This window comes from Sceloporus occidentalis, unplaced genomic scaffold (genome assembly GCF_023333645.1).
Source record: "Sceloporus occidentalis isolate IW3139 unplaced genomic scaffold, rSceOcc1.0.p SCAF_5, whole genome shotgun sequence".
NCBI classification, from domain to species: domain Eukaryota; kingdom Metazoa; phylum Chordata; class Lepidosauria; order Squamata; family Phrynosomatidae; genus Sceloporus; species Sceloporus occidentalis.
Genome location: NW_028316985.1, coordinates 131,725,003 through 131,752,424, shown reverse-complemented (window position 1 = coordinate 131,752,424; position 27,422 = coordinate 131,725,003). Strand labels below are relative to the sequence as shown.

Sequence of the window (27,422 nt, the reverse complement as noted above, 5' to 3'; positions counted from 1 at the left end):
AGATTATTAAAATGAACAAGACAGCGTAGTCAGTAGTAGGCAACTGAGATGCTAATCCGGGAAGGCCTGTTGAAAGAGATCCATTTTGACCACCTTTTTAAAGCTGTCAAGATTAGTAATATAGTGTGTGTTTCCTCCAGCAGGTCATTCCATAACTTAGGAGCAACACACATATTTTTACACATATGGAAACTATTATATTGTAACATCAGATGTTGCAATATTTGTACAAAAACTTGAAAGTAATGTTATGTTCAGAGAGCCAGTGTGGTATAGGGGTTTGGAACCTGGGCTTTGACTTGGTGCTTGGTGATCTTCTCAACCCCTGAGAAGGGCAAAGGCAAAACAAATCTTGCAAGGAACATCCCATGATAGGTTCACTTTAGGATCGCCATAAATCAGAAATTATTTGCAGGCATACAATAACAACTTTATTATGTTTCAATGGTAAGTTGACTTCCTAGACACCATCCTTACCTCACTTTTTATTCATATTTACATACAAAGACAAGTTTGTTTAAACCACATATTCCAAGTGGACTTTGAAATATCTGACCTCTTTGAATTGCTTTCTGACTTGTCCTGTTAGTGATTTCCTATGAAGGTTTCAGGCAATAGCTAGAACAGGTTTTGAAGTCACTGATTCAAAGGGCCGGTGATGTCTTTTAGAAGAACATTTTTAGTTTGTGAAGATGGGGCTCTTTTGTGCATGTTCATCCCACTGGCTTTTCTCTACATGATTGTTCCAGAATATATGTGGAGAAATTTGATGCCTGATTTGGTGGTAATTCCAGGAGGTTGTTTCTGCTCAGTAGCATCACTAGGGGGGTGCAGGGGATGTGATGTGCACCAGCTGACACCTCAGAAACGGGATGACCCTCAGTTGGGCCCTCTTCCATAGTGGTGAGCACGCCCCTCTTGGCTTTGCCATGATGGCAACTTCCTCCCCAGGAGATGACTGCCATCCCAGGAAAAGAGAAGAGCAAGTGTGCTCCTCTTGGATTCACTGAGGCAGTGGCTCCCTCCTTAGGAGGATACCACTGCTACAACAAAGGAGAAGGGTGAGCGTGCCCTTTTGGCTGCTGCTGCCACCACCACCACATCACCCCCCACACCAGGTGACATCAGGCTTGGGGATACCACTGTTTCTGCTCCTAAGGTCCTGCTTTAGATAGCTGAGGTTGCATTTCCTGCCCTTATCAAAGAGACTCAAGAAATCTCAGAAACTGTGGCATGTGGAAATAAATGCCACACGATCTATTTCAGGCCAATGATAAATGATCATGTGTGTATTTGCATTTAACATGCACATTTAAAAAAATGCAGTTAGCCATTTACAACTGCAAGCAAGCAAAAAGAATGTATCTAACCTTGTCCATCCCTGTGGCAGTCCTCCACCATAGTTGCCATTTTCATCAGAGGAATCATAGAATCGTAGAGTTGGAAGAGACCACAAGGGCCATTGAGTTCAACCCCCTGCCATGCAGGAAATCCCAATCAAAGCATACCCGACAGATGGCCATCCAGCCTCTGCTTAAAAACCTCCAAAGAAGGAGACTCCACTACACTCCAAGGGAGTGTGATCCACTGTTGAACAGCCCTTACTGTCAGGAAGTTCCTCCTAATTTGAGGTGGAATCTCTTTTCCTGTAGCTTGCATCCATTGTTCCGGGTCCTATTCTCTGGAGCAGCAGAAAACAAGCTTGCTCCCTCCTCAATATGACATCCCTTCAAATAAGGGTCTGTTGGTAAGTTTAGTCAGGACTGTAGCAGGAGAGAAAAGGATTAGAGTTCACATGCCCATCTCTAGTCATCCCAGTAATAATCAACCTCCTTAGAATCTGCTACTTGTGTCTTTTTTAAATTTTATTTTGGTTTTTTAAAAATATTGCTACCTCACTATTACAGTTTACTTTTCATTTCATCATTCTTTGCACAGTGAAATCTCTGTTGTGTCATACTGGTACTTCCAGATATAGGAAGGGAGATATCTGGCCTTCTAAATGTTGGTGAATGAATAATTCAATCATATGTCATGGGCCTGACTGCCCATGAACTGATAGGACATGGAGTTCAACAATATCTGCCACACTACAGATTGCCCAGCTCTGTTTTAGTAATCCTTTTGCTTTTCAGATAGCATGAGCATTGAGTTGCAGGTGCATTTCAGTATATTCAAGAGTGTTATGTTTCTGCTTATTCTCAGAATAAATATCAGACCCTGTTACCCAAAGAACAGGTGGAGGGAACTGGGGAGGTCCCCATCAACTGTCAGCATTGCTTCAAATGTTGGGGAAATTAGTTTTTGCAAGAGGCTTGAGTAACCTTTGCACTTGTGTGTAATAGTACTAACTGAGGCTTTGGGTGAATTAAGAAGGTTTTATTTAGAGAACCAGAGAGTGCTATCACACACACAAGATAGCAATTCAAACAGACATACCTTACAGAGCTAACCAAAATGGGGGAAAAAACCAACAATGGAAATGGATATCTGAGTTTTTAGGGGTCTGAATAATTACTTGTCCAATGAGGAAATGCTGGAAAGCTGGTGTGGCTCAGACTGGGAGATCTAAGGGCAACATAAAATATAGAAAGAATGTGGGAGTGTTTGTCGGCTTTGTGCACAGAGGTTAGGTTTTGGAACCATATTTATACCTTAAAACTAACCCCAAGCGATAGGCTATCTGTCCAGGAAATAAAAGCTGAATATATTTTTCCAGGAATCAGCAATGGGATTCATGATTGGTTAGTGGTTTTAATTTTAGTGTGACAAAAACAGTGATTGGATCAGGATACCCCCTGAGACAGATAGACTGGGAAGTTTGGCTGAGGATGCAACAGGAGGTAGGCAGAGAGATTGGCATATTGCTTTGAGTGTGAGGAGATTGTTGTCTCAAGTTGTGAGAGGAAATGCAGATTACTTGGGGGAAGGAAGATGCACTTAATTCACACATTTAGATTTTATGCTCTTGTTTACCTGGATGTCCACATGCCTCAGGACATGTCCCTTTTTTCCTGGGTACCTGACCTAGTGTTCCTGAAAGGTCAGTCTCTCATAACATGCTATCTCCAGATATGCGATATGAAAATATGAGGAACCCAAAATACAGCACAGAGTATGCAAGGGTGCTTAACAACTCTTAACACTTTTTTAACCTCAGTCAAAAAATCAAAAGCAGAAGTACCACTTTGTCATGGTTAGATCTGTCCTAATAGTACAGCAATCTGTTGACTGACCTTTGTCAAAGATTATCTGTGAAGCAGATGCCTTGAAAGTACAGCACAGTGTGTGCCTTGTGGGTCCTTTGGGATATATCCTGTGAGTTCCACTTTAGTTCTGTTGTGAATGGCAGAGTACATAGAAAGTGTGCCAGAACAAAGCAAACATCCTTTCAATTGGCGTTACTCACACTGAGGTAAAATTGTGATATAGATCTATACCCCCTCATTGGACCTCACAGCTGTGTAGACCTACTGCAAGAGCACAACAAACTCCACTTGTATGTGGTGCCTTATCTTGCCATTTATTTTTTATTAGTAGAACCTGGAAGAGTAACCTTAGGGCTACAATTTCCATACAGGCTAGAGGATTTGGAAAGCTGAGGTAGTAAAAAAGTAATTTCTCTGAGCTGTGTTTATTAGTTACATTTGCATTCCACTTTTCTTCCAAGGAACTCAATGCAGCATCCATGGCTCTCTTTATCCTCACATAGTAATTACAACAACCCTGTATGTCAGGTCAGACTGAGAGAGAGTAAGTGGTCCAGGTCACCCATGAGTTTCTTTACTCAGTAGAGATTTGAACCTAAATCCCACAAGTCCTTGTCTAGCACTCATCACTACATCTCAATGGTTCTCTTATGCAAGCACATTAACTGGGAAACTCAGACCAGGAAACACTGGCATCTTTCAAACAACCATTGTGCAACAATGTCCAACAAGAACATTTGGGTATTGTTTGTTAATTTCCTTTTTAGTTTCCTTGCTCTGTGTGTGTGGTTGTTTTTTTAATTCTATTTTATTTCTAGTAGAATGGCAAAGAACATTTTCCTATTGCCATGTATTCCATTGTCCTAAAAGCTGTATAACCTTTACATTCTCAGACATGGTTAACATTACCAGAATTACTCTGAGAATCCCCCATCCACATTGGGAGTCGTAGACCAATTATACTTATCCCCCAAGCTCTAGACAGGGTTGGGCCTTGAATAATGAAACCACAAAGGTGTGTCAGTGGACCTCAAAATATTGTTTGCATACATCCTAAATGGTGACACGAAACAAAACAATCTCTCTACACCCCACTGTATGGGTAACTAATTTTTAGTATCCCACTTTCAGTCCAGTGCCTTGATTATTTTTTGCCTCTCGCTGATGAATGGCTTTGACTTTGAAGATCAACAGATGTTATAGTAAGAAACTGAAAGCAGAGAGGAAGTATCCATCTGTACAGTCACCCCTCCTTTTTTGCAGGGGATCCGTTCCAGACCCCCTTGCAAAAATGGAGTTTTGCTTATATTCAAGCCCTATTGGCTTGAATATAGGCGTACAGCCACAGGAGTACACAGGCACACACCTCAGGCACGCACCCCATTGTTTCCCCCTCTGTTCTTCCCTTGCCCATAAGCAAGGGACATGAGTTTCAAAACCGTGAAAATGGAGGGAAGTCTGTATTCCTCTCAGAGATTGTCAGTGACTTTGCCCATCAGGAATCTGATTCATTCTCATGAAACTTCCATCTCCTTTTCCATTCACAAGAAAAAAAGGGGGGGAAAAGCATTGACCAGGCTGTGCCAGTTTGACTCTGGATAGTAGTTCAGTACCTGCGTCATAAATCCATGAAACTGTCTATGAAATGCTGCCTTTCTTATTGCACAACTCTCTTCGGTACAAATGAAACACTGATTGACAGTTCATGTACTTGCAAAGGCTAAAGTGACTTTTGAAAATGGCCAAATTTACCCTTAAGGCAATCTGCTTTTTTCTTCCAGCTGTGCATTGCTGGAAGTGTACGCAATCCATCTGGTCCTCTGCTTTGCCTGTTCATCACTTGAAGTAAACATTATATGGCATGCGAATTACAGATGGATGTGATCTGAAAGAAATTCAGTGCTTACTAAATGGATTGCATCTATTTTACATATGTCAGGCTAAGATTCCAATCAGTATAAACTTGTGCCACTCTGTTGTGATTCCATGAAGTAATAATTCAGATTGCCACTGCAAAAAAAAAAAAAATCTCTGCTGAAGAGTAAGAACACAGTTCATCTCTGCATGAATGCAACTGGACTGTGTGAAGATGGGATGTGCAGAATGATATATAGCTAAGAGGCACTTGAATAATTCAGTTTTTGAGAATAATGGCATGGCACAGCATTATCCATCCCACCACAGCCTAGACAAGTTAATTTTTCTACTGTAACTCCCAAAATCCTTCAGCCAACATGGCCAATGGAAGATATAATATACAAATCCCCAAATGATGATCCATATTTCCTGACTAATACATGAATCAAAATATATATTATCCGTCATATTTTGCACCACTTCAAGTTTTGAGAGGCCATTCTTGGCTGAAAAGTATATCCAGTGTAATGAGAATTCATTATTTTGAAATAAAATACAATCAGAAATTACATTTTAAGATAAAACGTATTCAGTAATATGCATTTAAAAGCACACTGGTGCAGTGCCTTTCTTTCTTTTTAATGTAATGAATAAAAGAATGAACCTGTGTTAAAGTATCATCAGCCAGAAACAGAGTGAGCTCTCCATTTCCATGTAAATTTCTCCAAAACCTCTTTCTGGGCAGCTGGAGCTGTTTTAGATGCCTGGACTTTTCTCTTTCTAGACTTGGGCCCTGTCCCCTCTGGTGGGCCATGACTGGGTGACTAGAGAGGAAATAATGTAGCAATAATAATAATAGTAATTGTAATAATAACACATTATAATGATAGCTTTATTGTGACAACCAAAAGATAAAATATGCAGACCTTCAAAGCTCACAGCCTTCTCCATCAGGCATGGGTTAAGTCTTTTTAGAAGAAGAAATGTGACCATGGAAGGTCACAGAGCTTCATCTCTGAGATCTTAAAACTAAGTTTAAGATGATGGTGGAAAGACTGATGCATCTAAAGCCACAGCCCATGCTGGCCAGGAGGGATTTCACACATAAGAGCAAGGCAACACAATGTTTTCTTTGTTTTAGAAACAAAGTCAATTCCTTTGAGATCTAGCCCATAGTTGTCCTGTGCAAGGTAGGAAAGAGAATTAATCTCGCCTCTCTTCCTTCACAGCTCTCCTGCTGGACCATCCTGAGCCCTCTGCCTGCCAGAAACTTCCCACAACCCAACACAACTGAAAACATACAGAAGGAACATGCATGCTACACACCTTTGACCTATACCTGCAAAGTTTGCACCAAGAATCTGGGAAAAGCAAATGCCTAACATTATTCTTGCTCATATCTTTGGTGGGAACTTTTGGGAGGGTACAGTGCTTCTGCTCAGGCTCTTTGATAGGTTGAGAAACAAAACAGGGATTTTCCAAAATTTCACAAGTATGCACTGAATCGCTCATTTCAGCACCAGTTCTGTTGTTTTAATGATTCAGTCCCATCCTCATTATGCAGTGATGTGCTATAACGGCAATAGTTGGACTTGAGAAAAAAGATCTCTATCTTGAATGTTGTATCACCTCTGTGCCTCTCAAATTCCCTCCATCAAATTTCATATTCGCACCTCTTATTTCATCTGCATTTCAGATGCTAGTTCCACCTTTTTCTTCTCTTCATGCCTTCTTCCTTTTTATAATTTGCATAAAGGACTGTGTGTTTGTGTGAAGTATGGAGGGAGGAAGAAAAGATTATTAAGAAAAGTTGTTAGAAAATAGTTGGCTTAAAATATGTGCCATGCAGCCTGTAGATTGTGGCATCCAGTGTAAGTATTATTATTATTTTTTTACCCCTTGTTCATTGTAGCTGTCACTTAAAGTGGTCTAGGTACTGCTTTAAATTTAAATGCAGAGGGGGAGCAGCAACCTTCCTTCTTTTGTATTTTTCATCCTTGAACGATGCTCTCCTAATGCAACACAGCCGTTTGTTCATTCAAGTCACTGAAGCTTTGTTATGTGAAAGGCATTCTATAAAATTGTGGGGATTGGAAGCCTTTATGATACCAGATTGCACTGCAATGACCCTGACAAGAGAGTCAAGACATTGACTTTGATAGTCAAGGACAAGACATTGTTTGAACAAATTATTTAACTGAATAGCATTTCTGACTTGATTTGCCATCTATTCTAGACACCACAGATTGCTTTATTTAAGAAGCTCCGGCTACATCCAGTGTTTGTCATTGTTAAATGCTTCAAGGCTGCTGCATGCTATTTTTTCTCTAATAGCATGTTAGCTGAGTTTTCAGTTAATCCTACCAACATGGAAAACACTCATGAATTTGTCATTTTGAATGACCAGTTCACAGTTTCATCATTGCGTGAAAGAGGAGCGTCAGTTGATTACAGCCAGCCATCTGGGATTTCAGATCATGATTCTTGATTGTGTTTATATATACTACCTGTTTCACAAGAATTCAGGATAGTGTAAATGACCTATCCTGAAGCTGGGTCTCCTTGGGGCCATGCCCAACACTGTCTTCACTGCTGGTCCATTCCTTGTTGTCAGCTTAATATTTTGACAGTGAGAGATCCAGTCAGTGGCATTAGCTGTGCTTAAGATCTTAAGAAAGGTTATTATTTTGTTTCCAGATACCCATACCATATTACAACAGGTGTTGAAAGAACTCTTCATTTCAAAGTAGTTGATGTGAACTGTTGAAAACTTGATGCAGTGCTCCTCCAGTTATCATTTATTTGGTACACTGTATTAGCATAACAAAACACACACACACACACAAGAGTACACTGGGTAGGGCATAGGGTAGGGAGGTGGAATTAAGGACAAGGGTGTAATAGAGTGCATGGGACCAGCGATAGCCTGATTGCTCCATCAAAGGGATGTGTGGTAGTGAATGCTCCCAGACTGGTATGTCTCCAGTTCCTTTCATTAAGGGAATCACAGCAAGAATAGGGGTTGTGTGATAAAGTCCTGAGTGTAACCAGTTTGAGTTATCCTGTACAAGTCATGAAAATAGCTTAAATTACTAATTCTGAATCTAATTCTGAATTCAGAAACCACTTAACACCTCCTATGTCAACAGAAGGAGTGCAGTGAATTTTGAATGCTTTGGGTTCCTCAGCCTCTTGCAGTCCCTAAAGATCCTGTGGAATCAATGTGCCTTGCATCATTGTTCTCTTCTCTTCACACAAAATTGTCCTTGTGACAGTGACTACTGGAAATCCTCTGAGCAAAGCCTCCATGATTCCTTCTTGGAGCCTAAAGTGTTGAAACAAGGAGATTGGAACATGCCAATGTCACAGAGCCACCGAGAATTCTTATTAGTTGTGCCAAAGTGGAACTACATGTCAGAGACATTTTTGCATCTGGATGGTTGCTGAGTCTTCCAGGTACAAAAACTGTGTCATATGTATATTCCAGGTCACCTGTCGTTTCTGTTGAATACTCAGATGCTCTAGAAAGCCAATTATCAGGGCACCTTGCTGACCTGTATATGATTAGAAATGTGTCTTTTATTCCAAGTTCCCAAATGGCACAGGGAGAGGAACTGGATGGTTCCTTTTCTTGGATACACTGTCATCACATTTCCTTCTCCTTTCATTCATCAAGTGGGAAAGCACTTCTCTTATGGGATGTCTCTTTATCTTTCTCCTATTGCTGAGAGAAAGCTTATACAGTGCGCCCGCGCCATACGCGGACTTGAACGTACGCGCTCAAGCCGCGGCGTGCGCGCGGGGCGGAAGGGGCGGTGCGTCCCATTCAATTGAATGGGCGCATACGCCCATTGCGCCCCGTGCGCGCCCGCACCACCGCACCGCCGCACACGAGCCCCATTGTTTCCAATGGGGCTCGAGCATAGGCAGAATTCACCTTACGCTGAGGGATCCGGAACAGATCCCCCGCGTAAGGCGAGGACGCACTGTAGACAAACTGCTGCTGAGTAGTTTCATCTCTCTCCCTAAGCCACCAAGTAACTGGACATGTGAAATAACCACCAAAGCAAATGCGACAGAGAGTTTGATATTTATAAGGAAGTTAAGCTTTACTCTTCTCTTATATTAGGAAAGATCACATTCATACTGTTGGAAAAATTTTGAAAGTATCATATGACCCAAGAAGCACTCCTCTTAGACATAACATTAGCAGAAATCATATGTCAGCATCATTAAAAGGTGCTAGTCATTTGAACACCATAATGATGACAGATTTCTGTTATGCATCTAATTAACAAATGTTAATTAATGCTAAATATGTATTGCAGTCATCCTTTTCTGTCTCTTCTTTTTGCTATGCTATTCCTTTCACATCCCAAACAGAAAGCAATCCAATCCGATCCACACAGGTAATTTAAAGATCCCTCAAGGCTTCTGATTGGATAATTGTCTTTCATCACTACTTTCTTTATCACTGATAAAGTCAGCATTATAAGCAAAATGAATTCTTATCCTCCATCAGCTAACTATGTATTTTGGAGAAACCACTGCTTGTTTCACCCTATGAATATGAAAGTTAGTGTATTTGCCATGAGCAGAGATCTAGTTCAAGGGGCTGGGAAGAAATGGTGATGCCATCAGTACAACACATATTGGGAAAAATAGAGCCCAAATCAGGGGTCATTTAATCAAGGTATCCTCTAGTTTTCTGTAGAATGCATGTGACTACCCATTACCTTTGTTAGTGCTGCCCTTTCCTACTTAGATGGCTACCTGTCATCTCTCTTCTCACCTAAGATACCAGGCTGTCTCTCTACCCTACTCTCAGTGCTTTCTGTGTTTACTTATTTTGCTTTCCATTTTAATCCCTCCGGCTGCTTCAGATTCCTCCACCCAACAGCACCCCACACCACCTTCCGGTTCTTCTCCCTTTCTCCTTTTTTTTAAAATTCAGCCACACATATTCCTTTCACCACCACCCTTCAGTAAGGTATGTTTCTTATGTTGAGTTGCTTCCATTTGCATGAAACAGTATTTCTGAAGTGCAGACTGAAAAGATTATCACACTGAGCTTTTAAACCACAATTAAAGCTGGAAAATAACACCTTTGGGAGCCTTTATCACATGATGTTGCCTGTAGCTGCTATGTCTCCAAAGCGTGGTTAATGTGTCTCTTTCACTAATTGTGAGAAACAGTCAATAAGCTCCCAATTGTATTGCTGTGGCATTAGTCCTTTGGTGCAATAAGTTCCTCATGTGACAGTTCCAGCATTAGACAGTCACATGCTGCCACTTAACCCTCCTCTCCCCCAGTTCTCGCCCACTATTATTCCCAAGCAGCCTGGTGTTTTGTTTTGCTTTGCTTTGTTTTCTTTCATCATTGTTTCGCTAAATCACATTGCCATAATGAGTAAATTGCATTACAAATAAAAATTAAAATTAAAAAAAACTAGGGTATAGAGCAGGGGGCAGAATTAAGCAGGAGGGCTGAAGAGAATGGAAGGAACTGTTGATGAGTGACATTTTTCAATATTTTTGCCATTGTCTTGCAAAGTTTCATACACACAAGCAATGAAAATGTAACAAAATAAAGTAACCCTTTTGGGGGAATTGTTGGGTTTTGGTTCATTTTGCAGGGTGTAAAACAAATTTTAAGAACTTTAGATAGTACCAGTGAAATTTTCTGTCAATTCATAAATGAAGTAATAAGCATCAACCCAAGCAATGCCTGGCAAGTTTCCTAACCTCTACTTCCTCATCATAATTTAGTTCCCTAGGGCACCTTATAGCTACGTTTTTCTTTATTAGCAAGGGACAAGCACATTCCTCAAAACAATATGAGCATTTCTGGAAACCTCAGCTTTGTCCTTAAGTGCTTTAATTATTTTAAACCTTTCCCCCTATCCCTTTTGGGGGTGGGGGCATAATGTGATATGATAAATATAAATCTCTAATGTGCATTTAAAAATAATGATCCACAACATCGGCCAGCTAATCACACAGTGAGAACCTTATACTCTTTCATCTGCTTTCAGAAAAGCAATGTGACATCTCAGCTACCATCCTAATTAAGTAAATTTGCTTTAAATTAAAATGAAAAAGTTCTAGCTGAGAAAGAAAAATAGAACTGTCAGGTGATCAGTGGTAACAACAGTGAAAGGTTTCGCTTTGATGAGATGGAAATATGAATACATTTGTTTATATGTTCTAAATACTTATAAACCTGCTTTTAGATCAGCCTGTTTTTAGATCTCATGAACTTTCAGCCTTGCAGCAAAATAAAGGCTTTAAATGTTTGTGACACATATGGCAGAGTGAATCAAGGCTACTCCCCTGGTAATTGCTAGTTCTGATTTAGGACTTTATCACAAATGGATTTTTGCATGATGTTACTCTGTGTGTGCACGTGTATGTTTGTGTGGATATGTGTATTTCTTGCTGGTCCATTCATACCATACATTAGAAAGCTAATTCACCTTCATGGGTACAAATTTTTAAGCACCAATAAAAATCAGTCACGAGGCAAAGATGAGCATTTCCTATGCAAGCAACCCATTTGTGGTTTTTGCTTTGTTATTTTATGTATCTAATGTATTTGTATTTTGCACTGTTGTAAACCGCCCTGATGTTTCGAAGGGCGGTATATAAATAAAGCTTTTATTTATTATTTATTATCCCCCTTTCTGCTCCACATAAAAATCTTAGCATTTACAACGGAAACCCAGACACATTGACTTGAATCCATATTTAGAATGGCAATTGGTAAGTTTATCACATGCCATTTCCAGACCTTTCTGGGCACAGGATGAGATTGGCACAGAACAGATGAGAATGGGTGTTAACACACAGAAGAACACAGCTGATGTCACCGGGAATCCCCAAGCCATTCCCCGTCCATGCTATGACAGCCCATTTTGTAGAATGAACCATTCTTCAAAATGGGCTGCCATAGCACAGATGGGGAACGGCTTGGGGACACTCACAGGCATTGGTGGCCTTCTCTTGTGCGGTAACCATTCTCGCCTGTTTTGTGCCAATCCCATCCCGTGCCCAGAATGGTCTGGAAACAGCATGCAATAAACCTACATGTTAGGGCTAATCTACATTTGCCAGAATATTCCAAATTGCTTCAGAGTACCCTTACCCCAAATTCTACCTAAATTTCCCTCTTACCTGCTGCAGTAAAATGTGGCAATGACAGGCAGCTGCCTTTCCCCATAGCCCCTGCAAGCATTCTTGCCAAGTCATTTTGTGGGCACAAGGTGCTCTGATATCTGAGGTTCAGACCTCAGAGCAACTCATGTCCACAGAGCAACTCAGCAGGGACACTTTCAGGGGCCACGTGTGAAGGCATGTGATTGCTATGTTTTGCTTTGGGTTTTCTGGAAAACCCAGAGCAAAAGATAAATATGTATTTATAATATGGGACAAAGGTGGAAACCTCAAATCAGGTCCAGGCATTCCATAAAAAGCCCAGACCCAATTCAGTATTTTGGGACTGCATAGTGTAAACAGCATACAGCCAGTCTGTGGGGAAGTTGGGGTATATAGGTGATGTAGATAGGCCCTCAGTTATAGTCGTCGTCATCATCATCATCATCATCATCATCATATTCATTATCATATTTATTTCTATGCTGTCTTTTTCCCAGTTTGGGACTCAAAGCAGTTTACAACAGATTAAAAACCATATTGTTAAAAATCACAAATTATGAAAGTAAAATGAGAAACAATAAAAAAAAAAAACTGAGACGGCCCTCTCCTGTGTTCCCACCAGATGTACCTGTGAGAGAGGTGGGACAGAGAGAAAGGCCTCCCCAGCAGACCTCAAGTCATGGGTTACTTCATAAGGGAAAATACAGTGTCTTAAATAACCTGACTTGAACTGTGTGGGGCTTTATTGGTCAAAAGCAACATTTTGAAATGTACCCATTCATGGACTGGCAGCCAATAAAGCTGTTGCAACAAGGAGTTTTGTGTTCCCTGTATCCAGCCCATTAGAAACTTTGGCTGTAGTTCTTTGGACTAGCTGAAGTTTCCAAACCCTCTTCAAAGGCAGCCCTGTATTGAGTCTGTTACAGTAATCCAACTGGGATGTAACTAAGACGCAGTACAGACCTCGCAAAAGCACCATGTTGGCGCCGATTTTAGGGTTAGGGACTACACGGCAACCGCACAGTCCCTCACCCTAATACATGCTGGCAGCACAATAATGGTGGCATCCTGTGTACATTATCCATGTACATGGGCATCGCCATTATGACATAACGGGCGCATAATGTATGCACGTCGCACCATACCAGTTACGTCCCGAGTGCGCCATTGGTGAACTCATGACATAACTATGGCGGCACAAAAAGAACCCAGTTTTTCCAGGTTCTTTTTACTCCAGAGTGACAGTGCGTGGTTTGGGGGCTGCACCATCCCTCTGGAGTAAAAACAAGCACCGGCACACTGCCATTTCTTAACTGTCTGTACTGCACCTAAGACACATGTCACTATGGCCAGATCTGATGCCTCATGGTAAGGCCGCTATTGGCACACAAGGTTTAACTGTGCAAATCCCACCTAGCCACTGCTGAAACCTGAACTTCTAGGTTGTGAGCTGAGTCCGGGAGCACATTCAAACTACTAATATGTGTGTTCAGGAAGAGTGTAACCACACCTAACAGAGGCTGAATCCCTATTCCCTGATCTGTTTTTCAACTGACCAGAGAACCTCCGCCATGTCTGAATTAAGTTTCAATTTGTTTGCCCTCATCTAGTCCATTTTCACATATACACACATACCCATATGCACAACTTTCAGAGTTCCTATTGATTTCAGCAAGCCTGTAAGAGCATACGTTGTTTCTCTTGTGTGATTGGGTTTCTGTTAAGCATGTCTGGATATGGAATCTTCATTTCCTTCAAGATGTTGGATTAAACCAGTGGTTCTGCACCTTTAGCAGTCCAGAAAATTTAAACTATAACTCCCAGAATCTGACCACTGGTTATTTTGGCTGATGCTTCTGAGATCTGAAGTCTAAAACACTTTGAATGTCAAAAGTGGGAATCACTGGACTGGGTGACTTTCATTTGCTGTCACCTGTACAAAATTGTAGTTTTATCTTCCTTGTTCTGTGCAGCCATGCTCCAAATCATCAATGTAGAAATTGTGATGAGAGTTATGGTACTTTTCCCAACCACCCTGCTGGCTACCTTTTTGGTTTCTAGTTACTCTCATGCTTTAGTAACACTGAATTTCTTTTTAATTAAGTGCATTTCCATCTTCCTTAACACTCATTGATAACAACAGGGCACAAAAGAACATCACTTTCCACTCAGAGCAACAGATTCATACTCTATCATCTGTTCCTCAGGCATGTTTCCTGCAAAAGTGGCTTCCCAAGGTGCAAACGAGTACATGTTCTGTGCATGCTTTAAAAAAAAAAGTTTGAGAAGGTGCTGTTTCATTCGTGCTATTTCAACTTTTGTGCTGAGCCTGGAAACTGTCAAACTGTCTTTCCTTACCTTGATTTCATACAAAGCATTACATAAGCCTAAAGTTGCATCTGCACAGCAGAATTAATGCAGTTTGGCACCGCTTTAACTGCCATGCATCAGTGCTGTGGAATCCTGGGATATGTAGGTAGGTTGTTGTGGCACCAAAGCTCTCTGACAGAGAAGGCTAAATATCTCGCAAAACTACACTTGCTGCTCCAAACTGAACAAACTGCAATGTTATAAAATGGAATTATGCCCATGGCATTGACATGCATGTCTACTGCAAAAGTCTTAAGTCATGTTCACTAAATCAGTGAGAAATACATTATATTCCAATGCAAGCTTGCCACATTTGAAGTGAAACTGAGATCAAGAGATTCAGCCATCCCTGATATCAACTCAGTTCCTGAGCCAATATGCACTTGATGACTGAGACTATTTTTTTCCCTTAGCATGATGAATTCAATACAAAGTGGTCCCTCTGCTCCCCTCAGAACCATTTGTATGAATGCATCAATAGGCCCTTATGTGAGAAGCAAGGCTGGCCTCCCCTTTGCTTGCCTTTCGTCGGCAAGCAAAAACAGCTCTATTCAGGCAGGGGTTTGATGTATAATCATGGAGTGGTTTGGGTGTTTGTTATATAGGATGGATACCATGGTTTTAAGGTGGTTTTAATGTCTGTAATTTTATACTGTTTTAGATGATATTTTAATTGTTTTATTGTATTACGTTTTTAGATTTTATTTTGTGAGCCTCCTTGGGTCCCTTCGGGGAGAAAGGCAGGATAGAAATCAAATAAATAAATAAGAAGAAACTTCCCCAAAAAATCATATGATAGGTTTGCCCCATGATAGGTCACCATAACTAAGAAACAACTTGAAGGTATACAACAACAACTGTAATGTTTCTTTTACTTTTTTTCATTATTTTTATTAATTTATTTATTTTTACAGATATGTTTATACAGTGGGCCCTTGTTATCCACTGGGGTTTGGTTCTAAGAATCCCTGTGGATAATAAAATCTGTGGATACTCAGGTCCCATTAAATATAATGGAAAAGAAAAATGGTGTCTCTAATATAAAATGAAAAATCAAGATTTGCCATTTGGAATTTATACTTTTTTTGAATATTTTTAACCCGTGGATGCTTGAATCCATGGATAAAAAAATCTGTGGATAAGGAGGGTCGACTGTATATACAAAATTCAATGGAAGAGAATTTTTTCTGTCTGTGTTTCTTTTCTGGCCATTATTATTATTTGTTTCATTTCATGATTGTTACTGACAATAATTTTGTTGGGAGGGTGTTAAAAAAGGATTCACACCGGGTGTCAAATATGCTAGGTACACCACTCCACATAGATCTTCCTTGTTCGTCCTGGGTATAGTGTTCATTCAGGGTATAGTGATCACAAAGTAGCTGGAACAAAGGAGTTATTTTTGCAGCTACAGTATATAGTTGTGAGTTAATCTCTTCTGTAATGCAAAGTTTGGGGATGGGATGGGTAAGGCTTAAATGGGCATTTCTCTGGATGTTAAAATATTCAACAGAGTTCCTCTTGAAATACCTTCAGCTGCAGCAGTCCACTTACTGAACTTGAGGTATACGGCTGACTCCTATACTGAGGAGCACCGGTATTCAGTATACTACTGTTTCATCCCTGGCTGTAAGGCAGTATGTGCTGCTTTCCCCTTAAAACTCTAGCTGTCTTCCACTTCTCAGCATCAAGCTAAAGGTGTCCTTTATCAAGCTCTGACAGGTCTAGGTCCAGAAAGATCTTCATTACAGATCTCCTGACTTCATGTTGAATGGCAGCGTTTGAACAAATCTGCAGGCTCTATTAATATCAACAGGAATACATGCTGTGTCTCAGCTTATGAACAAACCTGACCTGTGGTAAAATCACAAAGGAGTAGCTGTTGGTTCCTGGAAAGTTTGATGGAGAAACTGAACTTTGCTCTCCCAGGTGTTTTGGCTCTACTCCCTTCCTATTCAGTAGATAATCTTTCCTGAAATTCTTGACAGATGACCTCAGCTTTGGCATATATAATACAGAGAGTGGAGCAAGGGCAAAATGATTTTTAACACAGTGGCCTTAAAGGCAACACAGCTGAATGTCTAGAACTGCTTATTCCTTAATCAGTGAGGAATAGTTCCTGGCTGGCTGGTAAACTATGTTTAATTCTTTTTAAAAAGAGACCCAAGATGGCCTCTAGCAAGGTTAAAACAAATGGTTTTTTAATCAAAATCCAGTTAAATTATCTTTCATGTAAAAGCACTCATAATTTAAAACATAAAATTATTTGAAAGACATTAATGGAAGTTTAAAATGAAGCATGCCTTTACTTCCATTAAAAGCCCTTTTGCATGACATGTTAATAGTCAAATGTCTCTTTAAATACAACCGGCCCTCCATATCCACCTATTTTTTCCCCCACAGATTCAAGCATGCACAGCTTGATTTTGGGATACCTTTTTATTATGCCACTTAATGGGACTTGAGCATCTACAGATTTTGGTATCCACAGGAGGCCCTGGAACCAAATGTTAATGGATATCAAAGGCCCATTGTAAAAAGGTTTTCACCTGCCAGCAAAAGGAGAACAGAAAAACATATGTGTATGAAATATTCTTGGGTACCTAACTACAGCTGTCTAAGGAACCTAAATTGGATTACTAAGGGCCAAAATATGAATTATAGGCTGAGATCCTATATATCCTTAGCACAGTATAACCATCAGTCAGCAGAGTTGCATTCTGTTTCCAGTGCACAATTCTGCTATTAGATAGCAACATAGCAATGAATATGTATTGGTAGTATTCGCATGCTATTCAGTGACATTTGATACACACCCACATGCAGAACAGTTCTTCATATAAAACTCCATTTCCATCCCCATGGATGAAATTCATTCTGTGCCAGCAGTGCAATTTATACCTGCATATGTCTCTAAGAGGATGCTGGCCAAATTCTCTTGTCTTTTGAATAAGCAGCAGTGGCAAGAGGATTCAGCTTTCTTAGGAAGAATGATAGAGAGGGAGTGGGATCAGTCATGATCTCTCCCACCCTTTGCCCCACTCAAAATAATCCCAGCTACTCTACCACCCATTTCATCTTGTCTACAAAGTATTCTTTTCCCTGTTCCTCTGTAGGGTAAGGGCTTAGCATGGGATTTAGTCTTTTCACATTTTTTCTTGTCCTCCAGTTTTGCATATTTTTTTCTCTTTCTCTTTTTCTCTCTTGCAGAGGGGCGTCTTCAGAAAGTAGGGGGATTTGGGCAAGAATTTTATTTGCTCCCAAAATACATTTTGCCCAAAATGCATTTTTGTGTCAGTGGAATGCACAAAACAATATATTTTTCACAATATACAATTCTTTGGGCAGATTTTGACAAAGTGAGAAATAATTGGAAACTGCACAGAAACTGTGGCTATCTTGCCCAATAGGAAGGAAACTCTGGAAAAATTTTCATCTTGTTTTTGAGACTAAAATAAGCAAAGATTTCCTAGCATCTCTTCTTCCAATGAAAGTCACTGTCTCCTGTCTTCACTTTTCATTTTTTTAAAAATAATGCATTGGAAAAGTGTTGCATGAAACTAGATGCCATCTTTCATCTAGTTCTGTCTTTAATCTATGCTGGATTGTGGCTTTCATTAGAATGTTACAGTTTACGTGTGATGATAACCTCATCTGTATGCACAGACTTGGTTTGTTTCAGGGTTGATTAATAAGTGGAATAGAAAGGAGACCATGTGCAAGTCTTGTGTACAAGATAGAAAATGGTGCCTCACTTCATATTTCCTGTACTTTCTTCAGTCCCAAGGACAAATTCCTCCCACCCAAGATTTCCATGGCGAGCATATCTTGTTTATGTGTTTCAAAACAATGAATATTTAAGTCCAAATAGATACCACTGGTTTGGGGTGAACTTAAAAATCAATATTTTCTGCCTACTCATCTATTACATAAATTGTCTCTGATCCCTGCACATTCTCCAATATCTACTGGTGATTATCAGTATCAACCAGGCAATGTGCAAAATCTATTGATTCCACAGTCAATTGGTACTTGTTCTCTGTGCCTTAATGTGAATGCTCATAACTGCTGGTATCTCCGCAAATTACAGTAATATATACATCAGACAACCATTGATGTCTGAGTAGTTTGGATTGGACCAAGACACCTAGAGGTAATTTCTTCTTTATTGGGACATCAAGAAAACAGAGATCATACAAGCTTTTCAAACACAGTTGTTCTTCTATTGCTAGATAGCAGAGCTTAGAAAAGTTTTTTTAATGATTATAACTCCTAAAATTTCTCAGGCAGCTTAGCCACTAAACCATGCTTCCAGGGTTTAAGAAAAAAATCCAAGCTTTGTTAAAGGACATTTTTTTTTACAAATAAACTCCTCCTATGAGTTGCGGCAACACGTATTATACAAGGGTTCAAGAGATCTAAAGGGCACAAATGTTAAACTATACCACGTGTGGGTATGCATTACACTTCACTATCTTCTTTTAGCAACATCAGCATTTCCCAAGCTATGTCATGGTACATAATATTGGTTGGTAATTTTTACAGATTCGAAATGTGGCGGCCAATCTCTGCGTGGACAGTAAACATGGAGGCACAGGGACTGAACTCCGGCTGGATATATGCGTCAAGGATGGCTCTGAAAGGACATGGTCACATGAGCAGGTATTTTACCAGAGAGATCTCTTCCTCCATTTTTTTTTCTAGATTTGAAGGGACCTTCTCAAACGAATCTCTTTAGTAGATGCTCACATATATAATTTATTCTGTATTGAATTACCAGGGGCCCTTGCATACTACACAGTCATAGCACACTGATTCCACTGTAACTGTCAGGGATCCATCCTATGGAATCCTGGGATGTACAAATTAGTGAGAGTTATTTAGAATTCTCAGCCAGAGAGCTCTAGTGTCTCACCAAACTACATCCCCCAGGATTCCATAGTATGCAGTCATGTCAGTTAAAGTGGAATCATAGCGCTATAATTGTGTAGTGTTTCAGGGCTCCATGAAGGCAATCAGACTGGTCCTTTAAACAGAGCTAGATGAAAGAGCTTGGAAAAGTTGCTTTTTTTGGAACACAACTCTTCACTTCTGGAAATTTTGGTTCACAAACATAACATTTTTAATCTTCATCTGTCGCTTTACCACTACCACAATCTTGCTCCATACATACATGATCTTTGTCTAGGTGAAAACATCCATTTGTCTTGCTCAAATATTCTTGTTTTAGTGTAAATAAATGAACCAGGGAGCCACATGTTGCATGGAGCAGCCCTTAATCACCTGTAGACTAAGATGCTTTCTATATCTTATTAACAGATACGATAACAATATAACAGTATGTGGATGGGTGGCTCAAGTGGTTAAGATGCTGACTCTGTTGATTGCAAGATCGGCAGGTTGGCAGTTCGAGGCCCAGGTGCCGCGTAGTGGGGTGAGCTCCCATTACTAGTCCCAGCTTCTGCCAACCTAGCAGTTCAAAAGCATGCAAATGCAAGAAAATAAATAGGTAGCATTTCGGTGGGAAGGTAAACAGTGTTCTGTGCAGTCATGCTGGCCACATGGCCACAGAGTCGTCTTCGACAATGCTGGCTCTTCGGCTTAGTAATGGAGATGAGCACCACTCTTTGTGGTTGGACACAACTTGACAACTTTGTCAACAGGGAATACCTTTACCTTTATGTGTAATAGTAATGTTGCAGGAACAATAGTAATGTTGAATGGAGGCAAAATAGATTGCTGTAATGAATGGCTCATTCCTCTTTTAATGACAGTCAAACCTAGGGAAAATTAGACTACTGACTCCCCTCCCCCTTTTTTTCTTTCTTTTGTTCATAGAAATGAAAGAACACTACGTACAGGTGACTAGGGCCAGTACTACAATTAGGCAGAGCCAGCTTTCATAAAAAAGGAGGAAATAGTTCATTTTTCATTTGTCTCTTTTTTAAAATGATGGTTACTATATTTAAATTGCTAGAGATGGAGCAAGATTCCATCATGCATCTCATGTGCCATCATTTTCTGCTTCACTTGCTTGGATCTGGGCATTTGACTTGTGTAGATATCTCGGGTAATGAATGCCTTGGGATGGCCTTGGACTGTTGCAGTTATGGCTGAAAGTTGTGACTTATCTGTGTAGTTAGAACTGAATACCAGTAAGCATTGTTTTGATGGGAGTTGTAGTCCAACACACTTGGAGAGCAGCAAGTTGGGAGAGGTAGTTCTAAAGCAGCCGTAGCGTAAATATCTTTGACTAAGACCAAGTGAAATGTCACAGAGAACTGTACAAACTTTCCCATTCTCCAGATATGCTATTGAAAAGAGGGAGAGGGTAATGAAACTTCAAAATGTTGCCCCAAACCATCTTTTGCTGTCCATACCCCCTTCTACCAATTTATTTTTATTGTAGCCTGAAGAGAACTGGAGAACACTGAGGATTGTATCCCACTTGGTGAAATTTTAGTAGATTCTGTAAAGGATATTTCTTACAATTGTATTTGAATAGTCCTTCTCTTCCTTCTCCTCCTGCTGCTGCCGCCTACTACTGATAAGCTTCAGTTTCCTTGGCCACACTGCAGAAATAATCCAGTTTGACACCACTTTAACTGCCATGGCTCAGTGCTATGGAACTCTGGGAATTGTCATTTTGTGAGACATTTAGCCTTTTCTGTCAGAAATCTCTGGTGCCACAACAAACTACAGATCCCAGAATTCCATAGCATTGAGCCATGACAATTAAAGTGGTGTCAAAACAAATTATTTTTGTAGTGCAGAATGCAGCCTTTGTTTTTCCTCATGGACCTATGTGTATGAATGGATTACCTGCAATCTCTATTTGAAATCTGTAGTTCCCCAAATCATCAGCAGAGGGCAGCACCAGACAAGAAGAGCTCCATGCTGGACCTTAAGCAAGATTGGAAAGTTAATGGAAGTTAATGTGTGGAGGAGATTTTCAAATTCAAGAGCCACTATAGATGGGATAACAAACTTACAATTAAAAATAATATGAAGTGGATAATTCAGCAAAAATATTATTGACTGGGTTGTTTTGTTTTGTTTGTAGAAGTGATTTCCAAGGTCTTGCAGAAGAAACTCTGCTGCTCTGCCTTTTTGCCTAAAATAATGCAAATACATTCTGACATGTAAATTCAGCAAGAGCATGTCAGTGTTTTAAAAATTAAATGCAAATTAAGCTTTCATGATTTTACACATCTGCTATGAAAATTTATGGGTGTACCAAATGCTTTCTCTTTATGATTTTCACAGGTAGTTCATTTGAAACTTGAAAAGTTTTTCAGTCTTTTTTTTTTAAAAAAAAACCTATGAGAATGTTAACTCTTTTTTTTTTTAACCTGTTCAGAATCTTCAAAAATATACTTTTTTAAAAATTTACAGCTTTCAAAATTTCCAGTCAGCAGAGTCAGTGGGGGGATTCTGGCAAATGAAGTCCGCAAAAGTACCTCTTCTAAGCTTTGCCTGCTACCTGCCACCACCATTCTCCCCAAATCCTGTTGTTATATGGACATCATTTTCAGGGATCATACAGTCAGCCCTCTGTATCCACAGATTCTTTATCCACGGATTCAACTATTCAAAGTTTGAAAGCATTTTTTTAAATATATATATATAAATTCCAAAAAGCAAACCATGATTTTGCCCTTTCATATAAGGGACACCATTTTACTATGCCATTGTATCTAATGGGACTTGAGTATCCATAGACTTTGGTATCCAGTGGGGAAGGGCTCTGGAACCAAATCCCAGCAGATACCAAGGGCCACTGTATATGTAACAGAATATTTGTCAGAACTTCCATCAAATTTAGTTGTATGCTGATATTACTGGGGGGGGGGGGGGGCGGAAATAGGCCAAATGAAGGTAATGTTTTCTGCAGGAAAGCATGAGTTATCTAAGATAATCATGGACTTTGTACTGAATAATATGTCATCATGATAAATAACCAGTCACCCAGGCTGGTCCAAGACGTCTTTCTCTCTGAGGAAGAAGAAGAAAATTAGAAACACAATCCTAAATCAAGGGGTACAATGGCCAAGCATAGTCATTTGGACACTTGTGACAGAAAACCCCACCTGTGACTCTCCCTGCAAGTTGAACTACATTAATAAATTTTAAAATTGCTGCTTATTCATGGACCTCAGCTGCTCTAGACTAACTAAAGATAGAGCCAACCCTAACCAGTCAGATTTAGTTACATATATGTTGACTTTACTTAGTTTTGTGGTTCAGTGGAAAGCAGAATCTGAAATTCCCAAATACCAATGCAAAACACTTACCACTAACACTGGTGTTCAATATGCATTTTAATGTTGGGGGGGGGTGGAGTTAGCTGCAAATTGCATAACAAAATTCAGAGGAATGCAATATCTGAACATCACAACTACATTCTAGTCCATATATCACTCTAGAATGCTAAATAGGTTAGTTAACTTAAAAATACAGACCAAATGTAATTCTCCAACATCCCTACCAAACCAATGTGCTTTAAACTTTAAAATATAGACTGTAAGGAAAAATGTATTATGCAGAGAAATTTCTTGCAAAAGATAATATCAGCAGCTTTAGCTCAGAAAGCTTTTGTGTCATCATTTTTAATAGAGGCTGATCGTAAAATAAAATTAAATGTCGAAGATGTCAGTTCACATCCACTGAGCTGGATTCTGAAGTAATATGTTTCGTATCTCAAACTCAAACCAAATATTATAAGACCAATTTAAGAGTGTACATTTGAACCCAGAAAATTTAGTACTTTTAAATAATTATTTTAAATCATTTTTAAATTAAGTACATCTCTATACTGCTTATCGGTGAACTGACTGTTTTTCAGGTGCTCTTTACCGATATGTACAAAGCATAGCTTGGAGGTGCTACCTTTTTTTAACTAGGGAGTTAGGGATAAGTCTACTACAGCAATGGAAGTTAGCCAAGGACAACGTGTTATATTGTGAGGAGGAGAGAGAAACTAGGACATTTTAAAAGCAGCTGAAAAAGTAGAACAACAGAGGATTAATCAGGACTGTGCCTGCCAAATCGGGACAGCTGGAGGATATGCAACAGTTTATCAGTAAAAACAGATAACAGATTTAAAGGCTTGACGAATAATGTGGCGTTTCCTGAGAAAAGAATGAAGACTTCATGCCAGGGTACATTTCTAGGAAGAGAGTCTCATGGTGTCCTGAAAAGATTGACTCTGAATTGGGGGCGAATTATGCCATAATAAATTGTCCTTAAACTATCTGAGTCTCAAGCCCTATGGGACCATCAAGTCATGTTTGGAAATAGACAGACACTGAAACGTGATGTGTTTTATTTGATGCATCCTGGACTCTTTCACTCTAAACAGCACTAAGATGTTACTTTAACTTCTGTGGGTCCCTCCTATAGAACTGTGGGATTTGATGTTTAGGCAGGGATACTTAGAATTCTCAGTCAGAGAGATTTAGTGTCTCTACAGACTACAAACCCCAGGATTCTGTAGGATGCAACTATGGCAGTTAAATTGTAATTAAAGTGCTATAGTGTATAGTGCCATGTTGGCAAACCTGTGGCACACATTCCATCCCCAAGGGCACGTGGAAGTCAAGGGTAATAGGGGTGGGGGATGCATGCTTGGCCCCGTTACTTGTTGCGGCTCAGTTTTTCCTGGGAGAACCAGGCCACAGCAAGAAGGGGCAGGGAGCTCCTTGCTGTGGCCCAGTTCCCTCAGGGAAAACCAAGCCACAACAATGAGCTGGGCTATGTGAGGCCTTCTGGGTGGAAGTATTGTTCCTTCCGACCAAAAGGCCCACCCCTTGCTATGGGATTCTGGGAACTGTACTTTTGCAGTTTTCCATCTGGCTGTCTCCACAGCCGCTTGCTTTGGCCATACTCATCTCCCTCCATGCCACACATGGGCTGCTCCAGCTCAGGGGATGCTATCAACCCCAACACTGCCAAGCAGGAACTCCTGGTGCGGGATGTTATCTGCCATCTGAACCACCCCACTTCCCTCAGGCACAGGAGCTCCTTTGCCACTGTGGAGGCCTGGGAGGGAAAGGGGACATCAGAGGGAATGCACTCCCTCTCTGCTTCCCTTGCTGGCCCTTGCTCTCTTTTTGAGGTGAAGGGGATCCACCAAGGAAGGTCCAAGGTGCTGCTGACTCGGGCAGCTCCAGAATGTGCCAAGGACAGCAGGAGGGAGAGGCCAAAGACACTAAGAAATTTACGGAAACAGGAGCTGCCACATACCCCCTTCTTGCTTATTCCAGGTCTCCCAGTGGGTTTCATGGTGTTTATTCAGAGGGGCTTTTTGCTCTTGCCTTCCTCTGAGGCTGAGACAGTGTGACTTGCCCAAGGTCTCCCAGTGAGTTTCATGCCATTTGTTTAGAGGGGATTTTTGCAATTGCTTTCCTCTAAGGCTGATAGTGTGTCACTTGCCCAAGGCCTCCCAGTGGGTTTCATGGCCAAGTGAGTTTCTTCAGAGGAGGTTTGCCATTGCCTTCCTCTGAGGCTGAGAGAGTGTGACTTGCCCAAAATGTTCCAGTGGGTTTCATTGCTGAACTCAACCCGCTGGCTCTCTTGTTATTGTGCTGTGCCTTCTGTGCTTTATTATACTTGTTGTTGTTGTTGTTGTTGTTGTTGTTTGCCTCCAAGTCATTTCCAACTTATGGGCCCAGAGCACCCTCCCTCCCTCCCTTCTGAGCGCTGGTTCCTGGCGACCCTAAGCTAAAACTATCATGAGGCAAGCCAGAAGCTTCATCATAGGGGGATTTCTATTGCCAACTTCTAAGGCTGAGAGAGTGTGGCTCGTGTGTATGGTGTCTTCAAGTCATTTCTGACTTATGACAACCCTAAGGTGAAACTATCATAGAGTTTCCTTGGCAAGTTTCATCAGTGCCTGAGGCTGAGAGAGTGTCCCTTGGATTTTTACCCCAGAGGTCCTGACCCCAGAAGTCAGAAGTCCCACCCCCAAAAGTCCCACCCCTGGCACCCGGTGACACCCAGTACAGGAAAGCCACTGAGTTTGGGCATTCAGTCTCTAAAAGGTTTGCAGACTGCTTAGTGTGATATGAAGCTGCTATATAAATGGAGCTGCTATTGCTATTGCTATCACTGGTAAAGTGTGAAAAGGCCTCAGGTCTACAGCCTTGAAGCAGAATTTGTATCAAGTGAAGTTAATCTTCAAAGGCAATCCTATCTGCAACAGATTGCAGTAGTTTCATCTAGAGCTTGGATAACAGTAGCTGGGCTCTATGCCTTGAGAAATCAGCACAGGTTTCCCTGTAAATGACATGCCATTCTTATTCTAAAGAAACTTTGACATGAAATAATTCACTCCTGGGACATGTCTAGTTTTGAGACTAAGAATTTGTCGAACATCAGATTGCTTGTTTTGTGGATTCTGACAGCGGAGTTCTAATATCTTTGTTCCTCTGTGTGCCATCAGGAAGGCTCACAGGCTGAAGAAAGGACTGGCCTGAACTTCCCATCAAAAACCACAACCTTCCCTATAAAACACCCAGAGAATATGCTGGTGTTCACAACCCAAGCCAGAATAGCTGATCCAGGAAACAAAGAAATGCCCTGCAATGGCTTCATGCAGCATTGCTATAGGCTTAGTTCCTCATTCTGAGAAACTCATCCAAGTGAATAACCACACAGATTCTGCTGCCAAGCCTACTCTTATCTTTTACACCTAGAACCTTAATCATTAAGACAAACCTTGACCATTACTTCTATGATTTGTCAGACCTCTTGGTCTTCACCAAAAGTCTGATTCTATCTGGATCAAGTTAAGCACATCAGGACATAGGTGCCAAGAATGGGCCCTAACTGTGGCCTGTTTTGGAGTTTGGACAAGATCTGGTTTTGTTCAGGAAAATGGATTTGGCCAAACCAAATCTTGGGAGAAAAAATACTTTTTGGAAGTACAAAAAAAAAGTAGGCCATACTGTGCTCTTGCTAGCTGGAGGATTCTGATGACTGTAGTCCAAAAAACAACTTTCCCAAACTCTCCAAGCTATATTCACAGTATGATGGCAGAGAATAATCTGTTGTTGTTAATTAATAATAATAATAATTTGTTTTATTTATATACCGCTATTCCAAAGATCATAGCGGTGAACAGCAAGTAAGCTAATTAGCAAGTAAGCTAATTTGCCCCCAACAGTCTGGGTACTCATTTTAGCGACCTCGGAAGGATGCAAGCCTGAGTCGAGCTTGGGCCCTTTTGCTGGTCTTGAACTCGCAACCTTGTGGTTTCGAGTGAATGGCTGCAGTACAGGCATTTAACCACTGCGCCACCAGGGCTCCTTGTTGTTGTTGTTTTGGCTCTTGAGATCAGGAGTTGATTAAACTTGGGGCTATTTCACATCTAACCTTTTTTTTATTTTGTGTAAGCACAACCTGTATTCATAAAACTGAAATTTGTAGACTGTGTGATCATATTTCATGAGGAACATATCAAGCCAGTATATACACCGAAGAGATAATATTGACCCAAGTTCCCTGCTGTGTGTGCTTATGGCTAATTGGTGATGTGTGAAGCAACTGTCATTAGACAGATAGCATTAGCCCTAGGACCTTTCTTCTCAGGACTACCTGCAGGGAAGCAATGAGATGAGTCCTTCTAAATTGTGATGCTGTAGTCCATGGTACAGTTAAATGAGGAAAAAAAGAAACAGCGCCTGGGCTGGCCCTGCCATTGGACAAAGTCATTTCAGGTGGCAGATGCTAGCTCTGGAGCAGGAGGCTGGAGTAAGTTTACAGTTTGTTCTCCACTGGAGGACAGAACTATATGTTCTAGGGAACATACCCTGTATTACATAAGCTAGC

At 40.6% G+C, this 27,422-nt stretch overlaps 1 protein-coding gene across 5 annotated transcripts in view; it reads left to right on the top strand.

Moving 5' to 3' along the window:
* The window catches only part of GALNTL6 (polypeptide N-acetylgalactosaminyltransferase like 6), a 648,223-nt gene that overhangs the window by 587,261 nt on the left and 33,540 nt on the right, over nt 1-27,422 (top strand). For 4 of the 5 annotated variants that reach the window (XM_089525481.1, XM_089525480.1, XM_089525479.1 and 1 more), the window contains one exon: nt 19,137-19,253. In XM_089525481.1, coding sequence (XP_089381607.1) covers nt 19,137-19,253 — 117 coding nt within the window. Of the gene's footprint in view, nt 1-6,295; nt 8,808-19,136; nt 19,254-27,422 lie in introns of those variants that run through there. The other variant, XM_089525482.1, reaches the window with a different exon arrangement.